At 37.8% G+C, this 22,248-nt stretch overlaps 1 protein-coding gene across 1 annotated transcript in view; it reads right to left on the bottom strand.

Annotated features, from left to right (window-relative positions):
* Positions 1-21,182, bottom strand: part of eif2b3 (eukaryotic translation initiation factor 2B, subunit 3 gamma) — a 61,686-nt gene extending 40,504 nt beyond the window's left edge. Inside the window, exons 1-3 of the mRNA XM_052128443.1 lie at positions 20,918-21,182; positions 20,315-20,471; positions 17,386-17,543 (exon numbers count right to left, since the gene is read on the bottom strand). Of these exons, the coding sequence (XP_051984403.1) occupies positions 17,386-17,543; positions 20,315-20,462 (306 nt within the window). The 5' untranslated portion in view covers positions 20,463-20,471; positions 20,918-21,182. The remainder of the gene's footprint in view (positions 1-17,385; positions 17,544-20,314; positions 20,472-20,917) is intronic.
* Between the last annotated feature and the right edge of the window lie 1,066 nt (positions 21,183-22,248).

Here is a 22,248-nt window from a genome sequence, read left to right as displayed (position 1 = left end):
TGTGATGACAATTAAACATATTATTTTTAATTTAGGTGTTTTCATGCTTAAAACTGATTTGCAGATGGTTTTAATTTGGTCAATAATTGGCCGATAAATATCAGTGGCCGCTACATCGGTGCTTCCTTATATATAACTGATCATTGTGCCAGGCATTCGATTTCCAACATAGTTGTGCTACTGTTATGCCTCCTCGAAGCACATCAAATAATTCCATGACCATTAATTCATTTATTTGGTAATAGAGATATAATAAGCAGGTTAATATACAGAGATCCTTGTCATTATTGCAAAATATATTGCTTCAGGATAATACTGCTTTGCACCAGGTCAAGAGGATATATTTTAAATTAAATAAAGATCATTGTTTTCGTGCAGTAATATTTTTGATGAATATTGTATTTTATGAGAACGAGTACTCATTTGCTTTTACATTCAGTTAAAACAAGAGGTCTTTGAAGTAATGGCAGTGGACTTGTTGAGAATATGGCTCAACAGCGTTGTGCTGTTTTTCACGTTGCAGTGCTGCCATTGACTTCACCTCCCTGAGCTTTATATGGTATACATCAAAGAGCGAGCCAGCTCTTCCGTTGCCTGCAACGGTGCTCCATAAAGACTTCACGTATGAAGACACTCACTGTATTTCTCTTGACGACAGTCACAACAAAAGGAAAGTTTATAACATGATATGAGGATGACGTGAGAAAATGAGAGACTGAGGGGCCAAATCTCTTCAATAAGCACCGTGCTCTGCCACATTCTGCGTATGTGCGTGAGTTTGTGTATGAGTGAGCACAGGCGTGGAGAGGAACCCAGTGATAAATCCTGATTGCCTTTGCCATTGTTTCTGTTTGAGTTGTCTGGTTCCCATCTGGTCTACCCATCTCGGCCTGTGGATAAATAAACATGGGAGCAGGAGTGGGGAGCAGCCCGTTAGAGCGTGCCTTGCTTTGGGAGAGCTGCATGCCTCATTGGGGAGGCCCAGAGAGGCCCTGCTCTGACGCTCCGCTCCAATACAGTTCTGGTTCTCTTGTTCTGGCCCATAGGCAGAGGGCCCAGGAGCCACTGCAGCACACATGCTCAAAAGATAACAGGGTGCACAGCTCTGTCTGTTTAGAATGAGCTAACTGTTCTACTGAGGAAAGAAAACAATCCCTCCCCACTGACCACTGCAAACCCAGCATGAACTCAAATAATGTGCATGTGCATAAAGCACAACAAAACTGACAGCAGAGCTAAACCCACTCACAATCAGTGCAATTTTTTCCCCTTTTTTTTTTTTTACACTTTTCGGGGGACAAACTATTTGCGGTATATACAGCATGGTGAAATGTGAGAACTAAACTCTACAACTGGAGTACATTCTCTTGTCCATTGAAAAGCTGCATGCAATCCTGCACGGAAATGGAGTGGTGGTGGTGTAGTGGGCTAAAGCACATAACTGGTAATCAGAAGGTTGCTGGTTCGATCGCCACAGCCACCACCATTGTGTCCTTGAGCAAGGCACTTAACTCCAGGTTGCTCTGGGGGGGATTGTCCCTGTAATAAGTGCACTGTAAGTCACTTTGGATAAAAGCATCTGCCAAATGCATAAATGGAAATGTAAAATGGAAGTATGTAGCACTGATTAATTTGCAAAATAATGACAATATCGTAGAACAGTACATATATTCCAAGTTCATAGGAATAAATGCAATAAAAACATTTTTTTTTATTAACTATATAATCATAAGTAAATAAACTGTACAATTACTAAATATATAAGCTCACAGAGCCCATAAATAATTACATTTTTTTACCGGAATTTATTTGACTTTTGTTTAGACAGAAAAAAGTTATCTAGAAAGCAAGTTACATTTGAGTTTTTTCAAGTAATGTACATAAGTAATGTTCAGAGTTGTTTTAAGTATGTTACATGGGGTGCTTTTGCTCAAGTGAATGAAGGGTCTGCCCAATAGATATAGGATCAGTAAAAACAAAATGCAAAGGAACATTACTGCTAAGTTTTCATCATGGTTCTACAGGCTAGAGTTCTGCATTCCTGTGGAACTCCTGCAAAACCCAATCATGCAGTGCGGGATTCAGTTTTCGAGAAGGGAATTTAGGCAGGAGCTGATGGTACCTCCATGAGTTGTGGGGCTGGAGCTGGCAGTCAGAGAACAGCCTGAAAAAACCGATGTGGATATCTTTTTTTATTTTAATTAATTAAATAATGATTCTTTTTTTTGCATTATTTATTTTACAACTAATTCATATTTGATAACAATAAACATAAAAAGGCATCGTAAAAATGTGCACACAGCACATACATCAAACTATCCAATATTTAGAGCAGGCTATGCAGGTATTCAATGGCACTTCAAAAGAAGGCCAAAGATGACACAATGTCATCAACGGATGTAAAACTCGGACGTCAACATTGTCAATTTATTGCTAAGAAATCAACCTCAGGCAAGTCAGATGGCCATCATATCACTCGCTTCATCTGCTAATGGAAATAACGGAAAAATAACATTGAAAATAAAGCTTTTGCCCCATGTAGAAAACAAATGCAGGATTGCATGAACAGGAGCGGTAGGAAGAAAATCACCACAGGCAGAAAGCGGGTGAACATGGAGTAAAATTCAGCATGAGCGTTAGGGTGTGGGATGGGAAAACAGTTCTCTATGCAGACCTCTATTGCAGGCTCATATTCAAGCATTCCTGTATGAGAACAGCAAATGTCAATTAAAGGGAACAAACTACTCGTTAAACTAAAATTAAGACCTTCAGTTGGAATTTGGGGGCTTTATTTGATCACAAAAAACTGGTCTGAGGCTTCAGCATTAGAGAGCATTAAAAAAAGTCAATTTGACATTCAAATTCCTCATTCACTGAAACAAGACTGGTCACTGCTGTGGCTCACTGTAGTCAACAGGCAGTAGATGACTGGACATATGGATTCAATCAGTCCTAGGGTAAATAAAAGAAACACTGAGAAGGAAAAGAAACCACATAGCAGCTATCGTTCAAATACCCAAACATTTACCATGACTTCACATTCAACCAGGAATGTACACTGTTGAAATGGCAAAAAATGTGACCAATGCCAGCCCACCCATCATAAACCACCCAAGTAAATCGATCTGTCACTGCAGCTCTAACCACATAACATTTCATTGCTGGGGTTTCTATTTTTGAGGGGACCCGACAAGTGGGCAAATGCCTGAGGCTTGACAATGGCTGTGACCTCTTGGCTGCTGGGAGTCTGGATCAGTGGCCTGCCTCAGCCACAGGGCCACTGAAGCTCTGGAGTGGGCGTCAGCTGTTGGATCATCTGAGCACTTCTGCTGTCGCTGGGCCTTTCAGCAGGCCACAGTTATGCCCTGCACTGTGCTGTATTGGAGCGGAGGCACAGGGAGGTCAGGCCACCCACAGAAACTTCCAGTTCTGCTTGGCTGCCTCCTAGGCCAGCCAGGTGAGACCACCCAAGAGGTGAGCAGAGGAAGATAAGGGAAAAAGAGGGAGGAGACAGGATAAGAGGGAATAAAAAGGAAGGGCAGAAGAAATGCAGCTCACACTTATCTAACACTACCAACATGCACACAAACATGCTCACAATTCTGCTGTCAAGACTTTTTGGGTGAACTATGAATTTAAGTCTTGAGATAAGAGTGTCTATGAGAACACAAAGTCTTTGTTTAATCCAGTGGCATCCGCAAATCTTTAGGGTACATAAAATCCATCATCGCGAATATCCGAAAACAAAGCAAGAGTATAAAATCTTGATGTTTCATTGGCATGCAGAGATATATATATATATATATATATATATATATAAAAACTTACATTTATTCTTATTGACCACCTGGTGCAAACAAATATTTAAAAGTGCTTTTTTCAGGAAAGATGTGAACACAAGTAAATCGAGAATGAGTTGATCTCGTTGAACTCATAGCCTTATTCACTAACAAAAGCTGGCAGAACGCAACAACGTGAAGATAATTCAGATTCTGTACAAACATTGACTCAATGCATCAGTATGAATGCAAACACTGGCTAATGAAAGAGAGCAGGCACTCTGTCAGATGCTTCCATTATGTCCATGTTGTTTGCTGAAGTGAAGGAGTAGACTCAGTGTTTGGTACGTATATAAACAGGGATATAGGGCCCCTATTGCCAACTCCCTTCTCTCAACACATAATCGGACTGTTCGTGCAGGAGGGCTCTACAACTCAATGCTTTTAATCTCACATTTCACTTTAGGATTAGAAATAAACACATCTGTGCTGTTAGCATGCTCCGGCAGGCCCCCACCATCTCGACATTCCCTTTCCACTGCATTGATATTTACTGTGGTGAAGTTAATCTCCTGTGATGAGCGTTCACACATGTTAAAGACATTGCCCTCTCCAAGATCTTGAGGTTTCATAGTATTGTGTGCAATGGCACATAAAATGGAGTAATGAAGTATTAAAGTACTACAATAATGCATCTGACAGATGCAATATTTTGACCTCAGCAAGAAACTAATTACTAATTAGTGATTTAGCAGATGCATTTATCCAAAGCAAGGAAGTGTACAACATTCCACAGTGTTTCCCACAGGATTTTGTGAGACTGTGGTTGGTTGACATCGGCCCCTCTAGGGAGATCTGGGGGCATGCAGCCTCGGAAGAAGATTTAGTACATTTTAAATTTAAATGCATCAATCTGGTGCAATTTGAGAGCAAAATTAAGAGGCTAGATCTATGAAGAACTTTGTGCTCTTGTAAACAATGTTGTGCTCTAGTAGTCATTTAATTATAAACACATTGGTTGCAGGGATCGACATTAAGCATTGTCAATAAATTGGTCATTCAGAGAAAAAAGGGCATTTAAGTAAGATTCTCAATTAACACGTCAAAGTGTATGTTGCATATTTTTCTAAAATGATGACCAATGCCCAACCTAATAGCGTACATATGCAATCAACTCAATTCTCTGCAACAGAAATGTAAACTGCACTGGGTAGGGGAGGAGGCTATTGTCATCCAGTATGATAATTATTTTGTCATGTATGGTAGTCCAATAAAGGAAAGCCTCCATCACATAATTTACAGCAGGGATGCTCATAGTTATTTGGAATCAGATCTACTTTAATCATGTTGTTGCAGTGAGATCTAAAATGTACAACAAATGCTATACATTATCACAATACCAAAATTTCAGTAGTTGCAGTGAAATTTGACGATTCTCAATACCAGCTTCAAAACCACAACAAATAATAACTAATTTGTTAATTATGGAAGACTGGTTTCAAGTTCTTAAATAATTATTCAAGACTAGTAAACAGTCAGTAATAAAATAACAATAAAATATCAATGAATAGAAATACAGTATCTCACAAAAGTGAGTACACCCCTCACAATTTTGTAAATATTTGATTATATCTTTTCATGTGACAACACTGAAGAAATTACACTTTGCTACAATGTAAAGTAGTGAGAGTACAGCTTGTATAACAGTGTAAATTTGCTGTCCCCTCAACAACAAACAGCCATTAAACCGCTGGCAACAAAAGTGAGTACACCCCTAGTGAAAATGTCCAAATTGGGCACAATTAGCCATTTTCCCTCCCCGGTGTCATGTGACTCGTTAGTGTTACAATGTCTCAGGTGTGAATGGGGAGTAGGTGTGTTACATTTGGTGTCATAACTCTCTGAGGATCTGAAAAAAAGAATTGTTGCTCTACATAATGACGGCCAAGGCTGTAAGAAGATTGCCAAGACCCTGACACTGAGCTGCAGCATGGTGGCCAAGACCATACAGTGGTTTAACAGGACAGGTTCCACACAGAACAGGCCTCTCCATGGTCGACCAAAGAAGTTGAGTGCACGTGCTCAGCGTCAAATCCAGAGGTTGTCTTTGGGAAATAGACGTATGAGTGCTGCCAGCATTGCTGCAGTGGTTGATAGGGTTCAGGGGGTCAGCCTGTCAGTGCTCATACCATACACCGCACACTGCATCAAATTGGTCTGCATGGCTGTCGTCCCAGAAGGAAGCCTCTTCTAAAGACGATGTACAAGAAAGCCCGCAAACTGTTTGCTGAAGACAAGCAGACTAAGGACATGGATTACTGGAACCATGTCCTGTGGTCTGATGAGACCAAGATAAACTTATTTGGTTCAGATGGTGTCAAGCATGTGTTGTGGAAACAAGATGAGGAGTACAAAGAGAAGTGTGTCTTGCCTACTTCAGTCAAGCATGGCAGTGGGAGTGTCATGGTCTGGGGCTGCATGAGTGCTGCCGGCACTGGGGAGCTAAAGTTCATCGAGGGAACCATGAATGCCAACATGTACTGTGACATACTGAAGCAGAGCATGATCCCCTCCCTTTGGAGACTGTGCCGCAGGGCAGTATTCCAGCATGATAACGACTCCAAACACACCTCCAAGACGACCACTGCCTTGCTAAAGAAGCTGAGGGTGAAGGTGATGGACTGGCCAAGCATGTTTCCAGACCTAAACCCTATTGAGCATCTGTGGGGCATCCTCAAACGGAAAGTGGAGGACCACAAGGTCTCTAACATCCACCAGCTCCGTGATGTCATCATGGAGGAGTGGAAGAGGACTCCAGTGGCAACCTGTGAAGCTCTGGTGAATTCCATGTCCAAGAGGGTTAAAGCAGTGCTGGAAAATAATGGTGGCCACACAAAATATTGACAATTTGGGCCCAATTTAGACATTTTCACTTAGGGGTGTACTCACTTTTGTTGCCAGAGGTTTAGACATTAATGGCTGTATGTTGAGTTATTATGAGGGGACAGCAAATTTACACTGTTATACAAGCTGTACACTCAATACTTTACATAGTAGCAAAGTGTCATTTCTTCAGTGTTGTCACGCGAAAAGATATAATCAAATATTTACAAAAATGTGAGGGGTGTACTCAATTTGTGAGATACTGCAGATAAAATATAATAGAACAAAAAATACAAATTAAGAATATTCAGTGCTTTTTAACAGCTTTAAATGTTTTTAACAGCAGCAACAGGCTATCAAGTATTCAAGTAAAAATTCTGAATGAAATACAACATAAAACAACTACTGGTCTTTATGATTATAATACATGAATACTTTTTAAATCTACTTAAGTTATTCAGTCAAGTGAGTGTTTTCTCGTAATAGTTGTTTAATTATTATAATGACACTCGACAGCAACAGGTCTATTAGCTTACATTTACAAGTCCATCATCTTAATACAAATCTGCTTTTTTCTCAGCTGTATATGTTCACATTACACATAACTCTGTGTTTGAATGAATACCTCACCAAGACGGGAATGTTGGCGGAAGGTATTTGACCCATCATGTGCACATTAGCATGAGCAATTTCAAACATGCGAGATGCTTTGCTGAAGCAATTGTGCAAAACATTACGTTAGAGATTTTTTATGTTATAATGACAAAGGTAGAAATATTTTTGGTTCATTATGAAACTGTGGTGGGACAAATTAGACAGGCCATCACAGTCTAGGCAATTAATGGGAAACACTGTTCCAATTCATCATTAGCTCAGCTAGCATGAGACCCTCTATGTATACAATATAAAATGTGAAATTTTGCAGATGGGCACTCATTTCTGGACATATTTTTGTGCCAATCATTTGAGCCATAAATTCCATCTGACTGATTATGTTGGAGCAGAAGTAAAATGACAATGCTGATTGATTGATTGATAGCACTACAACAGTCCCAAGCCCTTCGCTGTGATGTCAAAAGCAGCAGAGGGCTGAAAGTCCATTTCACATTTTTAAGTGGACACTGTAAACCATCTAGGGGAGTCTCCTGCTCACTATGTAAAGCGCTTTGAGTGTAGTATCAGCAAAAAGCACAATATAAATGTAACATTCATTCATTCAATTAAATATTCCTGATTTATTAGCCATTTTTGAATGCCCTTCAAAGGAGAAAGATGCTTTCTAGAACAATATTTTTGTAAATGGCATCTACCACCAGAAGGCGCTTACTGGACCATACAAATCAGCCAAACCTTGACCCCTTTGTCCAAAGTGACTTACAATAGAAAATTCCTAACAACTTCTCTGGGTAGGTAAAAAATGACCCGGTAGAGTACAGAAAATATATATCTCCCTTTTAACAATGAACATGAACATTGAACTTGCTTTTTACACTCAAGATAAGCTTTTGTAACAGCATTTCAATTTGGAAAGAGCACCACCTATATGTCAGTGTTGGTACCATTCTTTTACAGTAGACTTTCAGTAACCTTTTATTTTTAGAGAAAAAATCTAATAATTGGAATGCTTAAACATTGTTTCTGTTGGAAAGAAATACATATTCATGGCTTGTATTCTAAAAGATTTTAATTTCAGAATATAAATGTCTGCCCGAAAGACAACAAAGGAGAGAAAAATCTAACAGACTTCTATTAAAAAGTATCCACACATATCTATGGATCAGGAAATTCGAGGTACACTAATATAACAGTTTTACAGATTAGTCAGTGCCGATAGTTGCTTTTTGGAACTACCGGTTTTTGGAAACATCTATGCCACTAGTTGCCAATATTTTTTTACATTCCTCATCAAATATATATATATATTAAACTGCATTAATTAAATATATAAACTGCATATGTATTGCATACACAGTGCATCCGGAAATTATTCACAGCGCTTCACTTTTTCTTAGAACACATATTAAGATCCCTTAGATCGGACTTGCGCTCCATCAAGTGTTTAGAACGCAAGAACGTAATGCATGTCTGCGTTGTGCTGCTCAAGGGTGTTTTTCTACACTGTATAAACTGCGCATTGCCACACAGCTGAAATTTCAACAGGTGGTACTACAAGCTTGCATTTCTAAGGAATGTTCCATATCATTGCGGGCATTCGATTAATTGCATTCATTTTTTTTAACGTGTTATTTTTAGTCAAATGAATCGCACTGAATTAACGCATTAAATCGACAGCCCTAATATATATATATATATATATATATATATATATATATATATATATATATATATATATATATATACACACACACATATACATACCATACATACACACACACACAGTTGAAGTCAGAAGTTTTCATACATCTTAGTCAAATACATTTAAACTCCTTCTTAAACTCACAATTCCTGACATTTCATCGGAGAAAACATTCCCTGTCTTAGGTCAGTGAGGATCACTATTATATTTTAAGAATGTGAAATGTCACAATAACAGTAGAGAGAATTATTTATTTCAGCTTTCACTTCTTTCATCACATTCCCAGTGGGTCAGATGCTTACATACACTTTGTTAGTATTTGGTAGCATTGCCTTTACATTGTTAATCTTGGGTCAAACATTTTGGATAGCCTTCCACACGCTTCTCACAATAAGTTGCTGGAATTTTGGCCCATTCCTCCAGACAGGACTGGTGAAACTGAGTCAGGTTTGTAGGCCTCCTTGCTCGCAAACGCTTTTTCAGTTCTGCCCAAAAATGTTCTATCGGATTGAGGTCAGGGCTTTGTGCTGGCCACTCCAATACCTTGACATTGTTGTGCTTAAACCATTTTGCCACAACTTTAGAGGTATGCTTAGGGGTCACTGTCCATTTGGAAGACCCAATTGCAACCAAGTTTAACTTCCTGGCATCCACATCATTTTCATTCCTCATGATGCCATCTATTTTGTGAAGTGCACCAGTCCTTCCTGCAGCAATGCAACCCCACAACATGATGCTACCACCCCCATGCTTCACGGTTGGGATGGTGTTCTTCGGCTTGCAAGCCTCACCCTTTTTCCTCCAAACATAACAATGGTCATTATGGCCAAAAAGTTTAATTTTTGTTTCATTTGACCAAAAGATCTTTGTCCCCATGTGCACCTGCAAACTGCAGACTGGCTTTTTAATAGTAGTTTTGGAGCAGTGGCTTCTTCCTTGCTGAGCAGCCTTTCAGGTTATGTCGATAAAGGACTCGTTTTATTGTGGATATAGATACTCATCTACCTGTTTCCTCCAGCATCTTCACAAGGCCCTTTGCTATTGTTCTGGGATTGTTTTGCACTTTTCGCACCAAACTACATTCATCTCCAGGAGACAGAAAGCGTCTCCTTCCTGAGCGGTATGATAGCTGTGTGGTCCCATGATGTTTATACTTGAGTACTACTGTTTGTACAGATGAACATGGTACCTTCAGGCATTTGGAAATTGCTCCCAAGGATGAATCAGACTTGTGGAGGTTCACAGTATTTTTTCTGAGGTCTTGGCTGATTTCTTTTGATTTTCCCATGTCAAGAGAACTCTACATGTGCAGCAATGACAGCTTTGCAGATCCTTGGCATTCTAACCGTCATTTTGTCCAGATACTCAGCTGACATTTCACCCCACACCCACTTAGATGTGGCTGTCTTGTCGGGCACTTCTCATGCACCTACAGTCTAGCTGATCCCACAAAAGCTCAATGGGGCTAAGATCCATAATCTTTTCCAATTATCTGTTATAAATAACTACAAAATCCGAAACTGTTATTTCTCTGTGTTGTCAGCGTCTCTTCTATGAATTGGTGCGAAGTGTCCTGATCTAAGGGGGTGAGATTGAAACTGTACCCGACTGAGGGACACTCTGGTGCAGGGATGCTCATCACTCAAGTGCGCATGCATGCTGCAGCTAGATTATAACGTGATGGCTCACGACTTATTGAATCATAATATATATTATGCATTTCTTATCGTGAATAAAATTGGCAATATGCAGCTTAATTAATAAGCGAGAGTTTGGATTGAAGTGAACAAAAAGGTCATCTTTGCCCCATTATATACATAGCAACAAAATACGTTTTTGATGCATTTTATTTTTAGCTTGTTTTCCAATATAAATATCTAAAATGCCTTTAAAACCACATACATTTACTTTAGCAGCTATACTGCAGAGGACAAATTGTTTTCTGAGAATGTTGAATATAATATTAATAATACAAATATTTAAAAATATCTAAAAATCCTTTAAAAAAAGATGCATTCACCTGAGAAGCAGCATATAAGATATTTAGACTTACTTTCAGTGAATAGATATTGAATACAAGTATATTTTGTCTTTACTGAACTGACAGAAGTAAAAAACAAGTGAAAAAATACGTACAAACTACACTTACAGTCAGGTCCATAAATATTGGGACATCGACACAAATCTAATCTTTTTGGCTCTATACACCACCACAATGGATCTGAAATGAAACGAACAAGATGTGCTTTAACTGCAGACTTTCAGCTTTAATTTGAGGGTATTTACATCCAAATCAGGTGAACGGTGTAGGAATTACAACAGTTTGTATATGTGCCTCCCACTTTTTAAGGGACCAAAAGTAATGGGACAATTGGCTGCTCAGCTGTTCCATGGCCAGGTGTGTGTTATTCCCTCATTATCCCATTTACAAGGAGCAGATAAACGGTCCAGAGTTCATTTCAAGTGTGCTATTTGCATTTGGAATCTGTTGCTGTCAACTCTCAATATGAGATCCAAAGAGCTGTCAATATCAGTGAAGCAAGCCATCATTAGACTGAAAAATCAAAACAAACCCATCAGAGAGATAGCAAAAACATTAGGTGTGGCCAAATCAATTGTTTGGAACATTCTTAAAAAGAAAGAACGCACCGGTGAGCTCAGCAACACCAAAAGACCCGGAAGACCACGGAAAACAACTGTGGTGGATGACCGAAGAATTCTATCCCTGGTGAAGAAAACACCCTTCACAACAGTTGGCCAGATCAAGAACACTCTCCAGGAGGTAGGTGTATATGTGTCAAAGTCAACAATCAAGAGAAGACTTCACCAGAGTGAATACAGAGGGTTCACCACAAGATGTAAACCATTGGTGAGCCTCAAAAACAGGAAGGCCAGATTAGAGTTTGCCAAACAACATCTTAAAAAGCCTTCACAGTTCTGGAACAACATCCTATGGACAGATGAGACAAAGATCAACTTGTACCAGAGTGATGGGAAGAGAAGAGTATGGAGAAGGAAAGGAACTGCTCATGATCCAAAGCATACCACCTCATCAGTGAAGCATGGTGGTGGTAGTGTCATGGCGTGGACATGCATGGCTGCCACTGGAACTGGTTCTCTTGTATTTTTTGATAATGTGACTGCTAACAAAAGCAGCAGGATGAATTCTGAAGTGTTTCGGGCAATATTATCTGCTCATATTCAGCCAAATGCTTCAGAACTCATTGGACGGCGCTTCACAGTACAGATGGACAATGACCCGAAGCATACTGCGAAAGCAACCAAAGAGTTTTTTAAGGGAAAGAAGTGGAATGTTATGCAATGGCCAAGTCAATCACCTGACCTGAATCCGATTGAGCATGCATTTCACTTGCTGAAGACAAATCTGAAGGGAAAATGCCGCAAGAATAAGCAGGAACTGAAGACAGTTGCAGTAGAGGCCTGGCAGAGCATCACCAGGGATGAAACCCAGCGTCTGGTGATGTCTATGCGTTCCAGGCTTCAGGCTGTAATTGACTGCAAAGGCTTTGCAACCACGTATTAAACAGTGAAAGTTTGATTTATGGTTGTTAATCTGTCCCATTACTTTTTGTCCCTTAAAAAGTGGGAGGCACATATACAAACTGTTGTAATTCCTACACCGTTCACCTGATTTGGATGTAAATACCCTCAAATTAAAGCTGAAAGTCTGCAGTTAAAGCACATCTTGTTCGTTTCATTTCAAATCCATTGTGGTGGTGTATAGAGCCAAAAAGATTAGAATTGTGTCGATGTCCCAATATTTATGGACCTGACTGTATATTCAAGATAAATTCTCCGAAAGCAATTCTTAAGATCTTATATGTTGCTTCTCAAGTAAATGTTTCTTGTTTAAGCCTTTTAGATCATTTTAAATGGAAAATAAGACAAAAACACTTGATAACAATGAGATATTTTGCAATGAATTTCTTTACTGTATTAAACTTAAAAGTTTTTTCCCCTTCAATTAAGTGAATGTCATTTAAAGGTATTTTAAGAGATGATTTTATGTTTTTGTTAGTAAGAATGTTTAATACAACCTTTTAAGTCCGGGCACAAGCTGAATAATCAGTTAAGAGCTAATGATTAATCGTTGCAATAAACGCTGAATAGTTGAATAATCGTTAGATTAATCAATTATCAAAATAATCACTAGTTGCTGCCCTATTAGAGACTTGAGGAAGGTCTCTTTTGACTTAGGCAAGTAAGCAGCTATCAAACAACCATTTAGTAATGTCCTTGCAATCACACTCTAGTAACAAACCAAACACCCTGACATGGCATAAATATAAACAAGTACCTGATCTGAGGAATATACATAATACAGGACTGGATTGCCAAATGTGGGGTTTGAACCAACTTTTGGGTACCAGCCTAGATGTTTAACCACTAGGCTACACCATACACAAGAAACATAACATGTCAAAGACTAGATTCACACAGCCTTAAACCCAACAGTGACCCAAAGAAGCTTGCCAAGATGTTTCCTTTCTGCCCCATTCCATTTACACAACAACCCCACACATGTCCTGCAGGCCTGAATGTATGTAAAGTTTGAGGAAGTGTACTGACATCAAGTGTTTGTGGAGTTAGTGGTCTCTGGCCGCTGAGATTTCAGCAGGTGAAATGAGGTACTCTGTGGAGTTGAACCCAGCACTGCCGGGCTGCACGGATCAAAGATCTTACTTTGGCACACAGGATCTTCCCCTAACATCAATCCACTGACCCCAGGCCAGCTCAGATGGGACACAGGTGAGGCAGTGTATGCCTGCCAGACCTTTACATGCCTCTCGGCACACGCTCATGCTCACATGAATGTGAATGTGAATGGTTGACTAACCATTTAGTCAACATGCTATGGTTAACTCACGTAGTGTCTTCCAGTGATGAAACACTTCACTGTTACAAGACCAACTTCTTATAAGACCCCCCTCCACCTCTACATCAATAACAATTCTCACATCGAGTCATTTTCTTAGAAACTAAAGTGTATAATTTCTGCTGTTTTTAAACAGGTCTCCCTAACAATCGTCGTAACAAGGGTTGGACAAACAGATACTCCCGCCCCAAACTCTTGCCATTGGTTGAGCCAAAGTTGCTAAATTGGGTTGGTTGGTATACTCAAACAAAGAGAGCAATGTTTTAATAGTGCTACAGAGCCAGTGTGTACACAATTTAGTGGAGTCAAGCCACAAAGGCTTACTTGTAGTTGTATAAATAAATGAATGTCAATGTAATAAATGACTATTATGACATGTCAGCAAGAGAAGACTTCTCCAAAACCTAGTAAGCTGCCTACCTGGAAAGCACTTTAAGGCATCATTGACCCCGTTTACACCTGTTTTTAACACCATGTCCTAACCAGACACGATGACTCAACATGTGATAAAAGGTATCGTTTCCATGTTAATCAGAGTTTTTACCCTAACCAGCAGTGACGCACGACAAGCGACAGCGATTTAAATTGAAAATTGATTTTTGAAATTGCTTCTATTTCTGCCAATACTAAAATTATTCTTATTGCAGTATATTAAAGTCTGCATCTCACTAGCCGGTTCACAACATATCGATTTTGGCCAAGGGTATCACACACCTACCAAATGTTGTGCTTTAGGTCTCGCTCTCTTCAGCTGGAGCTGTTACACACACACGTGTACACACACACGTGTACGCACGTACGCACACACAGGTTCAGAATGGCAGAGGGGAGACGTATTGGCTCATTTTGTCAAGGTTTTACCAGGTGTAAATGGGGTCACAGGCATGCGCCTAACATTAAGGCTGTTCCAAACGTTAATATGTCTTCTACAATATTTATTTTGGTCAAATTCTTCCAAGGCACACAAGTTGCATGACGAGGTGAGAGAAGTGTTGATTATACTTTAAATATTTTTTAATAAACTCTAAATTAAAAATTAAAAACTGAATTGTTATTAAACAATTCAAACAAATTTTATTTAACAAAAAACGTTTTTAAATCTACAATTTTCAATTGTGTTTTGAGTGTTATTTGTGTGGTGCACAGTGTTGCTGCCCATGTAGAGCATTCCAAATTCAGTCCAATGAATCACTTATGAGGTTGTAGTTAGAATGATTCCTTAGATGTAAACAACAAATTAGTGTTGTCACGGTACAAAAATTTCAGTAGTCGGTACCAATACCAGTGAAATTTCACGGTACTCGATACCATTTTCGGTACCAAAGCAAAAACAGGTTACTAAACAAAACTCTTTTATTAACAAAGTCTACAAAACATTAGCAGCAGAAATAAGAACAAAATGCCATTGAGCAACACTTTAATTTAAATATATTTTTTAATTATAACAAAACTGAACAATGTATGCTTAAAGTATTTTTGAACATAATATAAGATTTGCTTCAACTTTTTGTTGTTTTTATCAAGTACTAAAAAAAGCCTAAATAAACAAGCATACAATAGAATTAATAAAAAACAATTTCCAAACTAATGTGCAAAGTGCTCTCTTATTAATAAAGCTGCATATTGCCAATTTTCTTCATGATAAGAAATGCACAGTGACATATATTATGATTAAATATTATAGTGAGCAATCGCGTTCCAATTTAGCTGCATTTAGCGCGCACGCTCGAGGGATGATGTCCCCGAGGCAGAGTCTCTATGGCAAGCCGTTTTAACTTTTATTCATTTCCAGGATATTAATTCTTGATATCAACAATTCAATTTTCACTAGTTAAAATGATAGTTATTGATATCAGAAATTTGATATCTACTAGTAACAATGGCAATTTTTGACATCAGAAATTAAATTTCCACTAGTAACAATACTAATTCTTGATATCAACAATTACATTTTTACTAGTTAAAATGCTCACTCTTGATATCAAGAATTGTATTTCAACTAGTAAAAACTATAATTGTATTTTCATTAGTGAAATGTCACCATAGCCTGCCATTCAAAATCAATTGTTGATATAAAGATTTGATTTCATACTTGTTGAAATTCCAATTTCACATATCAGAAATACAATTCGTATTAAAGTAAAAAACTTTATTTTTGATATGAAGAATTCAATTGTCACTAGATGAAATGTCTATTCTTGATATCAACAATTGAATTGCTACTAGTAACAATGTTCATTTTTGATATCAATAATTCCATTTTCACTAGTGACAATGTTCATTTCTGATATCATGAATGTGATTGTTACTAGTATGAAAGCCATTTTAGATATCTGAAATTATGTTGATATCATAAATACATTTTCAGATATCAAAAATTTACATTTTTACTAGTAGCAAATAATTGTTGATATCTAGAATAGACATGTTTACTAGTAACCACGTAATTCTTGATTTCAAGAATAGACATTTTAACTAGTGAAAATTGAATGGTTGATATCAAGAATTAATATCCTGGAAATGAATAAAAGTTAAAACGGCTTGCTATAGAGTCTCTCTCTCAGCCGGGTGCAGTTTCAATCTCTCCCCATTAGATCGGGACATTCGCGCAACTCATTGAACACACAGAGAAATGCCAGTTTCTGAGTTTATAGTTATTAACATTACCTGCTTCTGTATTATTTGAACTTTAATAAAGCAATTTTACTGCATTTAAGATGTTACGCCGGGATGTTTCCTATAAAGAGCTCCGCCTCCTCCGCTTATTCCACAACGGTACATGCTTCTGAATGTACTTTTGTTTTTAATCATTCCCTAATACTTTGGGATCTACAAAATAAACTGTGAAAGTTTAGAATGCATCTGGACTGATCTGTGTAATTCTTCCTTCAGCAGGCGTGAACTGCTGCTCTCGCACGATATCGTTACAGTTTAATGTGATTTCATGTTACGTTAAATGAGATCAAACCGCTATTCTACAACGAACATTTTTCTAATCAATTTTGTATTTTCGACGATGTCGATAATGTCGACTAAACGTTTCAGCCCTAATGTAAATGATAATATGCTTTTAAACTCACCTGCTTTATTTGCTTGAATAAATCCAGGTGTCTGTCTTTATTAAGTTTGACGTGTTTCCTCCTTTCGTCAGAAAATTGTGAAAGCAGCGTTTACAAATAGGTTTTTGCTGATCTATGATGTTTCCCTTTTCATCAGCCTCAAATTACCTGGCTTTTTCCACTTTTCATTTCGACAAGATTCAGCTTTGCTTGCCGCAATCTTTTGCTTGTTGTGAGCGTTCGAAAGTTCCCGCCTCTGCATGGGTAACGGGTAGACCCGGTACTCTGTACCTTCAAAAATTCTGGTATCGTAAATAATTTTTTGTTTGAGTACCGACTTGGTACCGGGGTACCGGTATTTTTGACAACACTACAACAAATCAGCTCACTGTTCTAGAGCAAGCTTCAGTATTTTCTCAGAGTTCTCCACGATTTTAACACTGTACGCACCTTGATCTTTTGCTGGATGTGTCGGAGAGCGTCTGCAGTGCCCATGTCAGATTCCTCCTGAATACACACCACATCCAGCTTCATCTTCACATCCGTCTTCAGACGCTGATCTGTGCTCAGGGCCTTTTGAACCTCTTTAGTAGTGATGACAATCACCTCTGAAAGAGATCACAGGTCATGATGTTAATTTGGCTGCTAAAAAAATGTGAAACAAAAATAAAGAAAAAGTTTTTTTTGGTATGTATTTTATACAGTCATGCACATTATAAGCACATGATAGCAGTTTTTGCAAGATTATTGATTTTGCAGGAAATGGTTTGGAGGAGATACACTACAGCCCCAGCCCCATACCCATTACTAACAGGTATATAAAAACAAGCATACAGTCATGCAATAAGAGCTCAGTGATATTCAGCGTGGCACAGTCAAAGGATGCCACCAGCAAAATGGTTTACTGTACTGGTTCGGGTGTGGAAGACCTTGACTGAACTGCATTAAAGTAGATAATAATGGCCAACAGAGGACCAAGTCCATATGAACTTTACATGGTTTATTCAACAAGCACATAGGGTGTAGGGTCTTGTGCCAACATACTTTGGCAATACATTATATGTCCAGAGCACACATTTTGCCTACAAAACCTCAGACTTCATTCGATTAGGGAAAAATACTTAGAGAAAATATATTACAGCCTTCAATCGAGTCTTTGTGAATTATTTGCCATTTGCCTACTGAGAGAAAGAGAATTTTGGCCAATTGGTAAAGACTTGTCCCTGAATCCTGCTTTACAGCACAAATATTTTCTAGCAAAGCAGCTTCCTTACCATAGTTTGTGCTAAGACTTGTAAAAGTTAATTGCAGGGTCTTGTTGGCTGGCACTCTGGCAGTTAACATGGCAGACTGTGCCACACATAAAGGTGCATACTGTACTGCTGGGCAGGCAAAGAGCCATACCCACAAACCCCACACCAGCTGGATTGAATGGTTAGTCAAAACGGTAAGGTGTGAACAATAAACCTTTATTATGATTAAGGTATTAAAAACAGATACTCAAAAATGTATGCCTCCTTTACTGGCTTTCAAGTAACTGAAGCAATAAAGGGAACACAGGGTTCTACAGTAAATTATCTGTATTTATTTCAACAAAAAACACTTAAGTCCTTATTTTTATTTTATGAAGGTAATTTATGCATTGTAGTTATTTCCCAGCACCGTTAATTTCCATACGTTGCTCCAAAACAGCATTGCAAGAATATGGGTGGGCCTAAAGAAGGTCTCCTTTTACAGAGCATGTGCATAATTGGAGATGTGAAGGCCTTAATAAGGAGATAAGGCAATTTCATCTCAAATATTAGATTAGAGATGCCCTACAGACCTTTACAAAAGGGTATATAGCAACAGACCAGATTAAGCAGGCTTTCTTTTTTCCCCATCACAACTTTTACAGATAGTTTGTCACTTATGCAATCCACTGACCTCCATATATGTGATAATTTGAATGCTTAAATACATTTAAGGACACACAGACATCTTTCATGTTTATCTTCATGTGCAATTATGAATCATAGAACTAAACCGAATTTAGTAAGCTATTTTGAAACATTTCAATATTTCTCCACACCCCATTCAGTCTGACATTACAACACATAATTTAATAACTAATAACATTATTTACATATTTTCAACTAATAATAGCTTTAAGGGCATAAAAACCTTGCAGAAAAGAGCTTAGTATTTCAGGACCTAAAACCCCTAAATCACTGGGTCAGTTGTTAAGTTTTTTTTTTTTCATTTAACTTGACTTATCAAGAGAGCATTTACAGACATTATACATATGGCTAAAAATATATAAAGAATATTGAAAAATTAAGAATATCGGAGTGAATATTTGCACTATAGGTGTAATATAGTCTGGTGGAAACACAGAAATTGTGCACTTTTTTCCTGCCGACGACCCAGGTTCAAATCCGCCTTTTGCCCCACTTTATCCCATCCTGTATCCTGTCTCCACTCTTAATACTTCCATTAATAATATTACTACTAAAACTAAATAAAATTATATGAAGGCTGATTCGTCACAGAGATTTGGTCACAATGAAGGTCGGGAGTTGAGATAAAGGTTAGATCCAGGTAAAATTAACCATGGTTTTACAATAGTAATATTGTTGTAACCATTTGTTTGGCGGAAGCCACAGTTTGAATCCAATAAACCAGTGTTACTATAGTAATATGGTGTTATATAATAACCATGTTTTTATTTTGTGGTTACTATGATTGTACTACAAAATACCATATATGGTTACTGTAGTAAAACCATAGTTCATTTCTGTAAGGGAAGGTTAGGGTTAGGTGAAAAGTGTCTGTGGGAATCTAAATAAACACACTGTAGTGATGCCCCTATACTGTCTGTTAGTATTTAATTAGGGGTACACATAGCATCTAACACTGCTGTATTTGCACTTAGCACAAAGAAGATGTTTTAAGTTGCTATTTACAATTAGTGTAAATAGCATCTATTGCATCTCTCTCTTTCTGCACTTCTGTGCACATTGCCTCTGCCATAATGTAATGAATACAGACCAAATAGCCTAACTCAAAAAAATAAGATTTTGTAATTTTATTTTAATGATAGATAGATAGATAGATAGATAGACAGACAGATAGATATAGACAGATATATCAGTTTCCCACTTGGACAGAAGAGAAATGCCAGAGTAATAAAGGCTGAATTTGAGAGACAAGCATTCTGCAGTTATTTGTAATATATCGATGTCTTTGTGGTTTGCGCTTTGTGATCAATCCATCAAGCACTAATACAGGGCTGTATAGGTGCCAAATACATGAAAACAAAAACACTCATTCTTATCATGATACTGACCAAAAACAGCATTTTAATAAACTTAATGGTCTGCAATGACAGCATTTTTACCTTCAAAGCCCACTCTCTCCAGCAGGTTGAGAGGGTACCAGATGAGGGGTCTGTTCCCCACAGGCAGCAGGGGTTTAGGGGTGTTATATGTGAGATCCATCATTCTGGACCCACCACCAGCTGCCATCAGCACAGCCTGCAGCTCCATACCTAACACCTACAGGACAAACCAAACATCACATTCAGTGTACCTACAATAAAATACCAAAACATTTTTAAATACTGACATGCACAACCTTATGTTGACTCTTCTTTATTCAACCTGCTTTCTCAAGACATTACTCCTAACAGGTCATATATTTCATCATCCATACTAGCTCAACTACTACGATGTACTGCAAAACATTACCGTTGCCGACAATGTTTAAGTATAATAATTCAAGAACATTCTACGCTTACAATAAAATACCAAAACATTTTTAAATACTGACATGCACAACCTTATGTTGACTCTTCTTTATTCAACCTGCTTTCTCAAGACATTACTCCTAACAGGTCATATATTTCATCATCCATACTAGCTCAACTACTACGATGTACTGCAAAACATTACCGTTGCCGACAATGTTTAAGTATAATAATTCAAGAACATTCTACGCTTACCTGGACTGGCTGTCCAAATGTTTATGATTTGTGAAGTGTTCAGTCAGTAAACGTGTGGATGTGCAGTTGAAGCAGACGCTCATGTGGAGCACTCTGTCATGAGCATACGTCAAAACGACTACAGCAACAACTGATAGAAACAGATTCGAAAATGAATTTATTATACAAAGATAATTATTTACTGAAATAAGGGAAAACGCCTAAAAAAATCTATAATAGTCTAGAAAAAGGGACAAGCTATTTTCCGTTGACCCAGGACCGTAACATTTAAATGTGTCGTACGGAAATAACGGGCAATAACGTTGGTTCCTAGCCCTGCAGAGACTGGCGCAGTATGGGTTGGATGCCTGAAGTTCTATCAGACGATTTTTGAGCTTTTTACTTTACGTTATACATATTTATTATTTAAAGTAATGTAAATATGATCGTGCAAAGGGATGAGATTCAAGAATCCTGTTTACTAACTAACAACTTAATAGTCTTTAAGCTAACAACTTAATCTTGCCTATCTGTTAACTAAAGATTTAATGATGGCAATTTTAAAATATTCTGTTACCATAATTAAATCAAATGGGTGAATTATGAACAATTTCACTTATTTTGTTTGAATAGATGTTTACATTTTTCTCATGTCCCTTGGTGCATACATGCACATCTTCTGAAATAGAAAACCGTGGTGAGGCCCTGGATGCATAAATTAGGCATTTTTTTATTATTTCTAAGCTTAGAATCTGAATTGTTCAGATAATCCCATTACTTTTGCGTTTAGTAACATAAATAACAAAATATGATCTGAAAACACAGGCATGTGTTGCAAATTGGCCCAACCTAGAGTTTACATTGTAGAATTATTTTTATATTAAGTCCTTCACATAGCACTTAAATGGACAAGTCATAAATCAAATCAAAGCTCTCATTTTCAGGAAGGTGACTGTACAGTTTATTTTGTTGCAATTATTCTACAGTTTGAGTTATTTAAAAAAAATCACAAAGTGAAATTTTATTTCGGTAAGGTATAAAATGCAAATGTCTTAAAAAGCTTAATTAAGAAATTACTTGTTTACTTGTTTGTTAGCTTTCTTAGGTGAATAATCCAGTGTTGTGTCAAAAATATTTGGAACAAAATATAAAGTCCGGTAGAACATTTATGAGAAACAAATCATCAGCAAAATCGGTTCTCATCTATAGAATATTAAATGTTACACATCACTGTAAATTTGTGATTCTCTGCTTTACAATGACACCTAGATTGGGCTTCTAGACAACTCAAAAGCCAAGATATTCAACAAAACAGTTTGGAAGTTCTAAACGCTTTAAAAAATACTTGTTGT

Source organism: Xyrauchen texanus, chromosome 6, assembly GCF_025860055.1.
Source record: "Xyrauchen texanus isolate HMW12.3.18 chromosome 6, RBS_HiC_50CHRs, whole genome shotgun sequence".
In the NCBI taxonomy this organism is placed as follows: domain Eukaryota; kingdom Metazoa; phylum Chordata; class Actinopteri; order Cypriniformes; family Catostomidae; genus Xyrauchen; species Xyrauchen texanus.
The sequence above is the reverse complement of the archived record's forward strand: the minus strand, read 5'-3'. Positions and strand labels throughout refer to the sequence as shown.